The sequence below is a fragment of the Primulina eburnea genome, chromosome 13 (assembly GCF_022965805.1).
Source record: "Primulina eburnea isolate SZY01 chromosome 13, ASM2296580v1, whole genome shotgun sequence".
Lineage (NCBI taxonomy): Eukaryota > Viridiplantae > Streptophyta > Magnoliopsida > Lamiales > Gesneriaceae > Primulina > Primulina eburnea.
Genome location: NC_133113.1, coordinates 6,147,087 through 6,159,914, shown reverse-complemented (window position 1 = coordinate 6,159,914; position 12,828 = coordinate 6,147,087). Strand labels below are relative to the sequence as shown.

Below are 12,828 nucleotides of genomic sequence, written 5' to 3'. Positions count from 1 at the left end.
AACGCCTAGACACCGCCGTTTAGTCTTTTAGAACGATGATCCCATGAGTTTCTAGAATATTCTCACATAAAGATGTTTTTGGTTCTACTCACTCATTGTTCGGAATATAGCTGATACAAGTGGACAACTCTGCGTTCGACTTGGACAAACCATCAAACCATTTCAGTGCGAACTAGGGGCATGACAAAATCAAGGCACCATTGTGTTTTGACAAGCAGTCCCCCAATCCCATAAACGTTCTCTATATGTAAACAAGAAACTATTTATTCACAAGCAGAAGCAAATCAAAATATACACTTAATTATGTCATGCAGATCCACGGTGAACTCCCAAAATTTAGTGTTCTTCCCAACTGGTGCATAAAAAAACATCAAATTTTCAAATTCAAACACTAAAGCAAGTCATTTCATAATATTCTAAATTATATGCAACCAAGAATATTTGAATCACAGATAATAAATGGGATAAAGGTTAAAGTTGTACAAATGATAAATGCATCAAGTCTGATACACAGTGCACATTTTGCTATCGAACAAATAGCTACCACCAAAAACTTATGGCCATCAAGCTACTAACAAGCTCTTATGAACGTATTTAGATCGATCATTACAAAAACTTCTCATACTGTAAACCAGTAAGTCCTTTTCAGTGCTTCATAACAATCAAATTGAACCATAATCATCCCACCAATAAATTATGGGCCATATTGTCCTGCCATACGCATGGGTTCAGCCTCCTGGCCAGGCATGGGCTGTGGATGTACCATCTGTTCAGTTATTTGAGGTTGATACGCTCTCTTTTCAGTATAATTATTATCAGAAGTCATCGTCTGGGGAGGAGATGCTGTCTGCCATGGCAAAGCAGGATTTCTTGCTCCCTGTTCAGCTGTTTGAGGTGACCAAGCCATTCTTGCAGGACCTTGTGTCCCTTGGAAGGGCCTCTGAGGTGAGAAATGACTCAAGTGGCTGTTCAAAATATTCTCAATCTCAACCCGGCGGCCTTGTTCCTCAAAACCATCCAATACAAAGTCTTTAAGCGACGCGGAAGTGCCAACACCATGGTTAGTCATTTCTCTGAGCACATTGATGGTGGCCTCATAATTACCTACCTCAACTAGCCCCCTTATCACTATATCGTAGGTGGTTACATCTGGTTTTGGTTCTCTATCAGCCATTTTAGACAAAATAGGTATACAATCAGAAGACTTTCCCTTCTCAATCAAGAAACCGAACCACTTATTGGCATATTGTGGAATAACCCTCAATCCTAACTCAACCATCTTTGAGTACTTCTCTAGCATATTATCTGCCCTATCCACCTTAATATACGCGTCAATCAAAATTCTATATGTGTTAACATCCGGAGACAATGACTTGTCACATAACTGCTTATAGTATTGCTCTGCTTCATCCATCATTTCAAGCTCACACATTCTTAAAATCATATTATTAAAACCTGCCACATCCATCTGGAAAGGCTTCGACTTGACTCCCTTCCCCGATCTTTTGAAAACCTCCATTGCCTCCTCAACCTTCCCTTCCTTTAAGCACTCATTGACCATCATATTGAAAGTGTCAGAATTTACCGCCTGGAAAGTTGGTGGCGTGTGATCATCCAACATGTCATTGAACAAATCCCAAGCTTCTTTATGTTTCCCATGCCTCAACAGCGTCTCCAAAAGCACATTCCTAGTGGCAGGCACCATCCTGTAGTTTCGACCCATCAAATCCCTATACGACTCCATCGCCTCTTTCGGCTTCCCCTGGTTGAAAAACCAATCCATGAAAGTTGCATTCACGACCCCATCGTAAACCGTGCACCGTTCCTTCAACTCATCAAACAACTCATTAGCCTTCTCTAAATTGCCCAAATTCAAGAAACCAAGAATTACATTATTATAAACCAAAGAATCTGCGCCATGACCCTTATTCAACATCTCACGAAGCAAACTGACTGCATCATGTATGCGATCCGTGTCAATAAGCCCCTTCGTGAGGTGGCGATAAGTTACTGCCGACGGGCTGTACGGTGCATTCTCTATAATGTACTCATAAACTTTCAATGCTTCATCAACCTCATTCGACTCACAATGTGATACAATTAGATTATTATATGAAACAATATTTGGTATGATATTAAACTGTCGAAAAAAATATTGAAACAAAGCTTTCGCATCACTGTACCGCTTGGCACGGTACATGGCCGCAATGATGGCATTGCAAGTGAAGACAGTTGGGCGGATCGATTGGAAAACAGACTGGCGGACAATATAGGAAGCTGAGTCAAGGTCACCAGCACGAATCAGAGACTGGACCCGATTGTGAAGATTGAGACGATTCCCCACCAGAGCATATGTGGAATCCGGTAGCTTAGGCTTGTCAGGATCGTTGGCGTTGGGTGGGGCGTAGGCGGGGTTGGGGCGAAGGGCATACAGAGGAGGCTCGATTCTAAGGCGGCGCTTGCGGCGCCGGCGCTCTGCCGCCGCCTCCTCGGCGGATGAGAATCCATATGATCGCACAGGAACAGAAGACGGTGCGGAGGAGGATGCAGGATTGACGGGAGGATTAGAACTCGAAATTGTCGATTGAAAATTGTTGGAAAATTGGGCACTATGCTGAAAATTTGGCGAATCTGGGGCGGAAGGTTGGAATTGCTGATTAGGATTGTACTGAAAGGGAGGGGGGTGGGATTGAGGATTCGGGTATGGATTATATTGAGGTGCCGGTTGATACTGAGGATTAGGGTACGGATTATATTGAGATGTGTCCGGCGGGGGAGAGTGGAAGTGATTGCTATTCGGGTAATCGGAGTTTATGGGGTCGTGGTTATGGGGATTGGAAGCGCCGGCAGCTTGGTAAGGAAAAGGAGCAGTGGAGGTGGAGTAGCGACGGGTAGAGCGGCGGAGCACGTGGAGGAGGCGACTGGCCATGATTCTGAAATGAACACGAAGAAACCCTGAAAAGTCCGAAGCCTTAAACCCTAATTTGGGGTGAATTGTGTATGAGAATTCAGATGTTGCAGGGCCCACTTAACTTTTTTTTAAAAATATTATTATACAATAACCACGATATAAACCTCTAGTTTCAAAATTAAAATCAGATATAATAATCGTTTTCACAAAAATTTGTGTGAGACGATATCACGTGTCATATTTTGTGAGACAGTTCTCTTATTTGAGTCATTCACGAAAAAATATTATTTTTTATATTAAGAGTATTATTTTTTATTGTGAATATCGGTAGGATTGACCGTCTCACAAATAAAGATTCACGAGACCGTTCACAAAAGACCTACTCGATTGCTTTTTATCCAAAAATTGTTATAAAAGAAAACTTACTTCCAATGATTTTAACATCTGCTGAAACACATCAATGATTTTGATAATAACTGACATTTCTATTGGCATAAGGTTCTCTTCATTTTTCTTTTAGTTTTTAAACACTTTCAACGACTTAAAATATTCATGGTTGAACCATTATCTGACCCTTAACATATGCTTTCATGTGCAGATATCTAATGCGTTTAGTCATCTCAAAAGTTGACATCCATATCATCACTTTCTTTAGTTTATATGCTTCTTACTTGTTCATGAACAAACTTAACAGTTATTTTCTTCCAACAGATTTTATTTGTTTTCATGTCTTCGCACTTATTCTTTCCATCAGATAAGACTACACAACCAGTGACAAGATCGACGGAAATATCAAACTTTTCTGTCATATCTGACAACAAATCATCAAATTCCTTATATTTAGTATTCATTCGGATTTTTCAGCTGTCACCTCTCATTACCATCAACATGAGGATGAAAGTTTTGAACCCACTTTCTTACGGTTATTTTGACCTGATTTGACTAAGAAAACCACTGAGAACAATCAACAAATGAGCTATGAATTAATGAATTATTTTAGGCCAGAGAGTTATGTCATAGGGAAAAGAAATGAGACTTGATCCTCTTTTTAAATGGTTTTGAGTTTACCAATTCGGGAGTTAACATAGGATCATTTGACTAATATCTTTTCAACATCGATCATTTCTTAGATCTATTCGACTCAATTCTTGAGATAGTACCTATAAGATGACGACACATTTCATCATTTATACTAGAAAAATCTGTCATTCAGAAGATACTATTTTTTGTTTTCAAAATTGTTCTTACACCAAAACTTTTTCTCAATATTGTCATTACAACTTATTTTCAATATTACCCTTTCAAATCACATTAAGATTATGATTTTACATACACAACGTTTGTGCATAATTTACTGATAAAATATATCAATGAGACTCTCCTACGACAATTGAAGAAAGTGTTTATTTTGTTATATGAAATCATACAACTTTATCACAATATGCATGATAAAAAAATAATGTCCACTAATTTCCACCAGCTTATAACACTGTACAAGTTGTTTACACCAAAAGCCGGACTCAAGTTCTTGTCATGAGACAGAATGTGCACAAAAAAAGCAAGGAACAAACGGATTTGGACAATCCAATCACCGCTCAGTTCATTCCCAACCATGCCTTGGTGGAAAATCTGAAATATTGATTCCTGTACAAGAGAAGAATTTAAAAACAATCTGTGCAAATTGTAATATGTACAGTTTTTTGCAGATATATCCATTATCTTTCTGTACACGAATCGCGTATCTGTTGTTTATGGCACATTCATCGAACAATTTTCGGTTTATTTGTGTTGTTCAAAGGGGTTGATCCAACACGCGTCTTCCTTTACCGCATTATCCCATCTAGTCCTGAAAGTCCTCATTTCGCGATAGGATCTTAGCCTCACCTGCACATATGTGAGTGAATCACTAGCTTGAAAAGATAGGTTGGGATGGAACTAAAACGTCTCACTGAACTTACAGCGTATCTGTTATCAATGTTGTCCTTTACTGAACTTGCCTGAATTTTACAACAGAAATATGTTTATTTTGATCAGATGAAGATACAGTTTCCATAAAGAAATCATAGCAGTGATTTTGAATCGGACAAGTTCTTTGAAGGCGAAGATTGATTGTACATCTTTGTATTTGTGTACGATTTAACAAATGTATGTTTATTTTGATCACAAGAGAGAAGGTGGGAGCACGATTTGCATCAAGAAATCATACCACTGATCCTGTATCAGACAAGTTCTTGGACGGTGAAGATTGATTGTACAACTCCGTACTCGTCTGCATTAAGAACCAGAAATACTAATTGAAAGATATATAACAGCAATAGCCCCAAAGAAATGCATATAGAAGGAAAAGGAAGTAGGATTTGGGTTGAAAAGAAACCAAGGTTACATTTATGAATTTTGTGTTTGTAAGCACATCAAGAGCGGTAAAAGGTATTTTCCTTAAGTCCTGTGTAGGATCAATGAGAAGCCAGAACAAAAACCGAGCCATTTAATATGTACATCCTGTTCTTCTCAAAGGAAAACCAGAAAAACTTGGGAGAGGAGCGACCCCGTTGGAGATTGAGCGGTGAAAATAATGGCTTTAGGACTAACATACATAAAATTTCAATTTATATCTGTTTGCGTGGGGTTGAGAAAAGCTGCCTGATGCACCCACTCCAAATTCTTCCTACTGAGCAAGTATTTTTGCAATGAAAGTTGCATATTTAGGTTCTTATGACAAGAAAAGAGGCAATAGATGTCTACCTTATTTTTATCAGAAAGACCACCGAGTGTAGGAAGACCAAAATGAATTATATACTCTTTATCAACCACACCAACTTTAACTGTGCGATCACCCTGTATGGAACAAGATGTTATTCAGTATACAAGAAAGCGACTAGACAGAAACCATATTAAAAAAGAAACACTTGCCTGAGCACAATAACCAAGCTTCATATCGAGGCCCCAGGCATGGATCAAGTCATTCTGTGGCGATATGGCTATATTAGAAGTATATAGACATTTATGAACTTAAACACTAATATATTAACTTCATGGAAGCAAGCAAAGTACATACAAAGGTTTGAAACACCGTAATATTTTAGTCCCTGGTGATTTACAGGAAATTTGCGTTTTTATCGACAGAATCACATAGAATTCAAATATTACTTTCTTTTATTGGGTGATTCTTTATGATGTGTAGTATCTGTTCTCATTTTGTTTTTTTACCAAGTATTTTAGTATCATAAACCTCGGCGGAAACTTCTTCCTTGGCGATAATAGAACAAATACAATGCTTAAATATAATATAACATCCCGTGGAATGTCAAAGTAAGAAGTAATTTCGCATACATTAAGGTCCGTCAAGAAACTCCTGATAACTGAATGGAGCAAATATTGTACTAACCTGGATCATATACCAAGCACAACGCCAGGCTGCTCTTGAGATTACAGGAGCCATCATTTCCACCCAACTGCACCACATGAATTAAGATGGTAAAACACATGCAGCTGTTTTCTTATACAAGAAAGTCTACTGCTAATGTTTATGCCAGATATTTAAAACTGCTATAGAAGTGTTATTTTGAGATTGTGAAAAATGAGAAATAAATGTAGTGCTTACCCGACACAAGGGGGAGCTGTACTGTTATTATAACATTTTCCACCGCCTGCAAACTTGTAGTATCTCCTATTCATGCAATGGATAAATGGGCTTAGAAAGGGTGTATAAGTCAGTGGTGGGCAGAAGAATTTGAATTTCAACTACTGATTTCTTTATGGCAGAGTTTTCTAAAGCATGAATGTTCATGAATTAAAACACAATTATGCAAGAATCTTCCACTAGGTTGAAGATTAGGTAACATGGCGAATCCCTATTTTTTCGAGCAAAACATACAATACAAGACCTTTTCTAACCTGTGAACCTTTGAATCCCTCCTGCGTGCGGTAATGTGATGATGCACCTCAGATTTACGAGGATCAAGAGCAGGCTGTGAAATTTCAAGTCCTTCCTCCTTGATGATAGATATATACCTATATAATAAGCAAAACATCGTGAAAATTATTATTATTTCATTGCGAAAAATAATTTCACTAACTGTAATTTTCAAGTCGCATAATTGCTCTCAAACACCATATAAGCCAATATCCACTGGGTGAAATAGAACTGCAGGAAAACATCCAAAATCTATCTCGAATATTTTCCTTCCAAAATGAAGTACTGCCTTGTTTTTTTCATTTTATGATTTTTTCTGTGGATGAGAAGGCACTTCATTTAACTCAAACCTATAAAAATGATCGCGGTTGAAACAGAACATAAGAATGAATTTGGAACCTAAATGCACCTTCCCGGATGAAAGTTTTCGACTCCCAGGTCCTCATCCCACAAAAATATATATTCATATTCAGCGACAATATCTGGATGCAGAAAACGCTTGGCGAACCACCTACGCCCATGAGCAAAAATCTCAGACATGTTCAGAGAGGAAAAGCAAAACACAATTGTATCAATGCGGACTTTATTCAATAATCATACCATTTTGTTTGATTCATGGCAGAGACATGAAGGACTCGACCACCCCATTCCTCATTCCATTCGTCAACAATCCCATCATAGTGAAAAAGTATCACCACAAAATTATTTTCCAGAAACTGCGGTGAATTCATTACAGTGCATCGACCGTACATATCATACATGAAGAAGTGAATGTGAGATGAAACTTCATAAGAAGGAACCAACAAAGAAATTCAAACAAATACCTTTTTAACAATTTGGTTTACTAAATGCTTTTGCTTTATCCCAACTGCAATGGCCAACAAACTTCTTGTAGGTGTAGGCTTGGTCTGATTCAAATATACCGCGTATAGTAAATAAAAAATACGACAACTAGAAAGAAACATCGCAAGAAGTATTATGCAACTTAGTAGCCATTTTACACATGGACGCACAAAGATATTTGACCTAAAATATTCATGACATATTGTTCATTACTTTCATTGAGCTTGTATAATGCTACATAAGATAGTAATTTACTGGTCCAAACACTCGGTGAACCCTCAGAATATCCCAGAAGAACAGAAAGTTCACTCCAAACCTTGTCAATTGTTCCAAGAACTTCTTCATTACATTGCAGATAACAAAGTTTTCCTCACTGGCCATCCCACTCAGAAGGCATACGTTATGTTCTTTTAGTTAATATGTCGGAAATTTAATAATAACCAAAAGTGAAATCACATAGAAATACAGAGTAGTACCTCTTAAAAATAGCCTCAACAATTATATGAAAGGTATTACAAAATATCACCACCTTGTCAAAGTAAATGAAATTGTATTATTATCGATACATACATCATCTGAAACAGGGCCCCACAGTGGGTGAGTTTCCAAGTTTGAAGTGGAGGAAACAATTCCTTCTGGCAAAGTTTCACTACCCAAAGGCCTGCATTTTGCCTAAAAACATAAACAAAGTCTTTGGGTTAGAGGCAGTAACTGTTGTAAAATTCGTTCAAGCAAAACTTGACAAAAAAGTAAGTGTGAAGACCTTGCATTTTTCGAGGATTGTATTCTCAGTTGTCTTGTTCTCCGTTGAGGGTACCTACAAACACAGGGATCTTCTTCTTTTCAATGAGACAAATATTTCATGAAAGAAATGAAGTTTACTAATTTTCACGCTTCTTCAAAAATTTAGCTCAAGTAGACAGGCATATTTATCAAAGTTACTGAAACCAGAATATAAAAGCCTTTCACTTTACTGTAATGTAACCAGCTCTAGTACTTTAATTGTTTTTCGTTCCCATGGACATCATTTTTCAAAATCTACTCTGTCCATAATTTCCACATAAGGCACATATCAAACATTAGCTGGGAAACTCTCCCAGTTCCAAGCTTATTAAGCATTGAGCGCCAATTAACGGAACGAATGTATCCATTCTAAATGGTTTTATTTATGAGCTAAAGTTTCCAGCAGTGAATTTAAAATGCTACTCTGGTGTATTCACATCTGTTTATTTGTCTTATGACTATAATATACCCAATATAATTTCTTGGTCAAATTTTCACATTTTTTCTAGAAAATATCAAGGACTTTTCCAAATAAGCTAATTTCCAATTAGAAATAAACTGAAAGTTAATAAAAAGATCTATCCCCCTCATAGTCTAGGGTGCGGCAAAATAGTAATCACATAAAAACATACCTCACAATTTTCAGAGTCTGTGTATTTCAGTGTTCCGTTTGCGGCAAATCCAGGGGATGACTGCATTGACAAACACCACATTATAGCAATAAAACTAATGACTTAAAAAGGATTGTACAGTCACCAGTAAAGCCAAACATATAAAACTACATATAGTAGTTATTTTATTCATACTCAGCAATAAGTTCAACCACAAAAAACTAACAACTTAAATAAGTAAATGGGTTGAAATCTTCATAGAATTATCAAATACCCTGAAAGTTTCTGCCCCCAACAATGCACTTCCGATGAAGAAAACTCCACAAACAAGAGAAGCAGTGACAAAGAGACTCTGGAGACATGATCTGCTTCTAGGATCTGCAAATAGGGAAGCCTGAAAATGTAAAAAACTTGGTCGGTAAGATAAATACAGGAAATAAAATTTATATAACACTGCCCCACAGTAAAAACACACATATTATTACTCCAAATTAAAATCCAACAATTCAGCAATATCAGATCAACCAACCCTCTTAAGTATAATGATAGCTGTTGCAAAAACTCCCGTAATTGTCACAGAGGAGAGAAGAACGGGAAGAGAAAAAAAGGCCGCAATAAGCATAGTCCATGTTAATTGCAACAAACAAAAAGGCGAAGGCGAGGTGAACTCGATTTCATGGAGCAAACTTATGGCAGCTTAATCAAATACATTCAAGAAAAGTCTAACCTCAGAACAGTTAGTGCAATATAAATTGTCGAATGGTCAAAAATCAAGTTACTACTGTTTCAACAACAAATATGATTTAAATCAGATGATCTTCTCTTCATTTTCCGATATATGCAACTAAAGCAAACTAATGATACTCAAAATTTGCAGACTTAAATCTTATTCTCCAAATCATTCATAAAAGGTGAATTATGGAGGTGTAGAACATAAAAACACAGCCCCGAGCGTACATCCCTTGAAAACTAGTATAGTGAAGAAACAGCTTGCTTTAACGTTGCTTAAATTTAAACGATTATTTGTCACTATAATTTTTCACCTTCTTTTAAATGGTTATTCAGAAAAGATAATCTAAAAGTCACCTGGCAAACCATATATAGACATTTTAAAATTATCATAAAAATCGTAATTTTACACACAATCATCATCATAACATCACCCGTCCAACAAAATTTAGCAGACAACTGATACACACACACAACCACATATAACACAGAGAGAGAGAGAGGTAATTACAGAAGTGATTGAGTTCATAATAACTTGTGAAAAAGCTCCAGAACCATCCGAATAACGAGCAGAAAATCCCTGAATCCAAAAGGAAACGGGCCCGCCTTTTCTTCCTTTTTGGATATAACTTTTGAATCAATCACAAGAAACCCGAATAAAATAACCCACCCTTAAAAAGCAACGAATATAAAGAAAGAACCCACAGAAAGAAAGCTATAAAAGTCTCTTTCAAAGTTCCTCCACCTCTTCCACCTCCTCGAAAACGTCTCTTTCCACTACCATCGAAGGGGGACGGGCCATAGATACAGAGCCATATAAGTATAGAGTATAGTTTTGTACGCCGCCGAGATACAAGGTGGAGTGGGTTGTCGTGTTCGGATTCGTGCGCGCCTGTCGTGATGGTTCCAAAAGCCGGCTGCTGGGATAGTGCCACGTGGCATCGTGGGACCCGTTTACAGCCGTGGGTTATAGAATCATGGCATGTTCCGAAACAGGTCCTACATATCTCATTTTTGTCTACACGATTCTCTCATCATCACATACATCAGTTATTTATAACACTGAAAAAGTTGACTTTTGGATTAATCTCATAAAAAAAAATGAGTTTTTGCTTCACATTAAAAAAAAACAATTAATATGTGTGTGAATTGAGGATTATTCCATATTATAATTGGAATGTTTGGAACATCAATATATATATCAATTTTTATGAAAATACGAGAGATTCACATGATTTAATTATATTGGAATCGGGGAAAAAACACTCACGGTGTAATATAGACTAACTCGTGAAACGATCTCATAGACATATATTTCTAAGACGAGTCCACCTAATTCACATTTGTCATCAAAAATAATATTTTGACAGGAAAAAAACATTTTTTATAAAAGAATAATATTTTTCCCATGATTTAGGTCGAGTCAGAGATTCGATTTACAAAATGATCCTCGAGACACTCTCACAGAAAATTTTGTAAAAAAATTGCAAATTTTAATATGTTGTTAACAATTTAATTTGAATGAAGAGAAAGATGTACATGTTGTTTAATTTCAATATTTATTAGTATTGTTTTTTTAGAAATAGTGGATTTGGATGGTTGATAGTCTAATTTTGATTATATTCACAAGAAACGTATATTATATTTGACTATAAATTAAATTATTATTGGTATCTGCCAGTTGGGGATAGAGATATTTTGTCGATTGGCGGAGAATTTTAAAATTGGACAATATTTTTACTTTTTCATATGTTTTAATAAAGCTGAAATAATTTTAAAAAACTTAAAATTATTGACGGCTACGTGTTGATCAATTAACAAGACCGCTGATCTAATTGATTAATACATAGCCTAGCCGAACTGATCTCTGGAGAGAAATTGATCGTTCATGCATATACAAGTTTCCCAAAGCAAACATTAAAATGAAAGCATAACTGATGTCTAAACTTAGCTGATAGAACATTTCGACTCAACGAATCAACCAGTCTAATCAATGGACATTCTATGGACATCTGATGAACAATCTTTGAAGAACATAGCTTAGCTGATTATTAGATAGAATTTCGAAACAACTTTTTCAATCTATTGAATGTCAGAGTCTACACACACTACCCAAAGTGTACGATTTATCAGAAAGAACGATGACTTGGCACAAGACGTCTGTATTAGAAAACGATATCAGATTTAAAAAGACGACTGTTGCAGACAATGCCTATAAATAGATCAGTCGGGCAATTTCTCAGCATGCTCCTCTCTCTGAATCTTTAACATTCTAAGCTATCTAAGTAATTTTTTGAGATCAAACTTTTCGAGACCTCAATTGATAAGAGAGAGCACACACTTATTTGTTTATTCTGACAATTGGTGATTAAATTGTGCTTAGAAATTTCATTGACAAATCTGCTGAAGTGGGCAGTTGCAAACATTTGTAATTGTCAAAGTTTTTTTTAAGTGAAATCATTCCGTGAGGAAGAAGGGTTGACATATGAGTTATTCAAGTCTTCGAACATCTAGAAACAAATATGTGCAACTTACAATTCAGTTACTCTAATTTTAGCTTTCATTGCATAGCCTAACAGTTTCATACTTAAGTCATATTTTGCGTTCAAACCATGTCAGTGATTTTCATTTCCCGCAGTACTCAGCTAATAGCTTATTGATATCCAACTAACGATAATTCCATTTCATTCTTGTTAAGCCGAACCAAAATACGTTTTAGAAATTGTTGATATTATTCATTTATCCACCTCCAAATGAATTTTTTTTTATCATAAGAAGCGGTATAAGAGCAGTTTTATTTTTGCCTCTAAACACTAAACTAATAAAATGACCTCTTTCACCAAGATTTTTATGTTTTCTAAGGAAGAATTCAATTACTCGAAGGTCAGTATGTAGACTCGTTTAGCTGCACAAGACGATAATATGTGGTATATCATTACAAACAGACCAATGAAAATCAATACTGCCATTGTCACTACTGATAGTGCTCCAAAAATGATTGAATGTAATGGAATTGTAAAATAAGAAGAAATCCAACT

General features: G+C 36.3%; 2 protein-coding genes across 3 annotated transcripts; both read right to left on the bottom strand.

Moving 5' to 3' along the window:
• Nucleotides 1-438: 438 nt before the first annotated feature.
• On the bottom strand, nucleotides 439-2,989 carry LOC140809157 (pentatricopeptide repeat-containing protein At1g10270-like). Its single transcript, XM_073166650.1, has one exon. It carries the CDS (start codon nucleotides 2,927-2,929, stop codon nucleotides 695-697), a length of 2,235 nt encoding a protein of 744 aa, XP_073022751.1. The 5' UTR covers nucleotides 2,930-2,989; the 3' UTR covers nucleotides 439-694.
• Nucleotides 2,990-4,293: 1,304 nt separating this feature from the next.
• Nucleotides 4,294-10,794, bottom strand: LOC140809647 (uncharacterized). Of its 2 annotated transcripts, none has more exons than XM_073167346.1 (16): nucleotides 10,302-10,794; nucleotides 9,336-9,455; nucleotides 9,083-9,142; nucleotides 8,431-8,484; nucleotides 8,238-8,339; nucleotides 7,649-7,732; nucleotides 7,425-7,540; nucleotides 7,234-7,335; nucleotides 6,806-6,922; nucleotides 6,513-6,578; nucleotides 6,297-6,363; nucleotides 5,822-5,875; nucleotides 5,654-5,746; nucleotides 5,118-5,180; nucleotides 4,870-4,908; nucleotides 4,294-4,795 (listed from the first exon to the last, which is right to left on the bottom strand). In XM_073167346.1, the coding sequence occupies exons 1-16, from the start codon at nucleotides 10,317-10,319 to the stop codon at nucleotides 4,691-4,693; spliced, it is 1,260 nt and encodes a 419-aa protein (XP_073023447.1). In that variant the 5' UTR covers nucleotides 10,320-10,794; the 3' UTR covers nucleotides 4,294-4,690. The 2 variants fall into 2 exon arrangements, with proteins under 2 accessions (XP_073023447.1, XP_073023446.1); XM_073167345.1 differs by lacking the exon at nucleotides 10,302-10,794 and adding an exon at nucleotides 9,591-10,283.
• Between the last annotated feature and the right edge of the window lie 2,034 nt (nucleotides 10,795-12,828).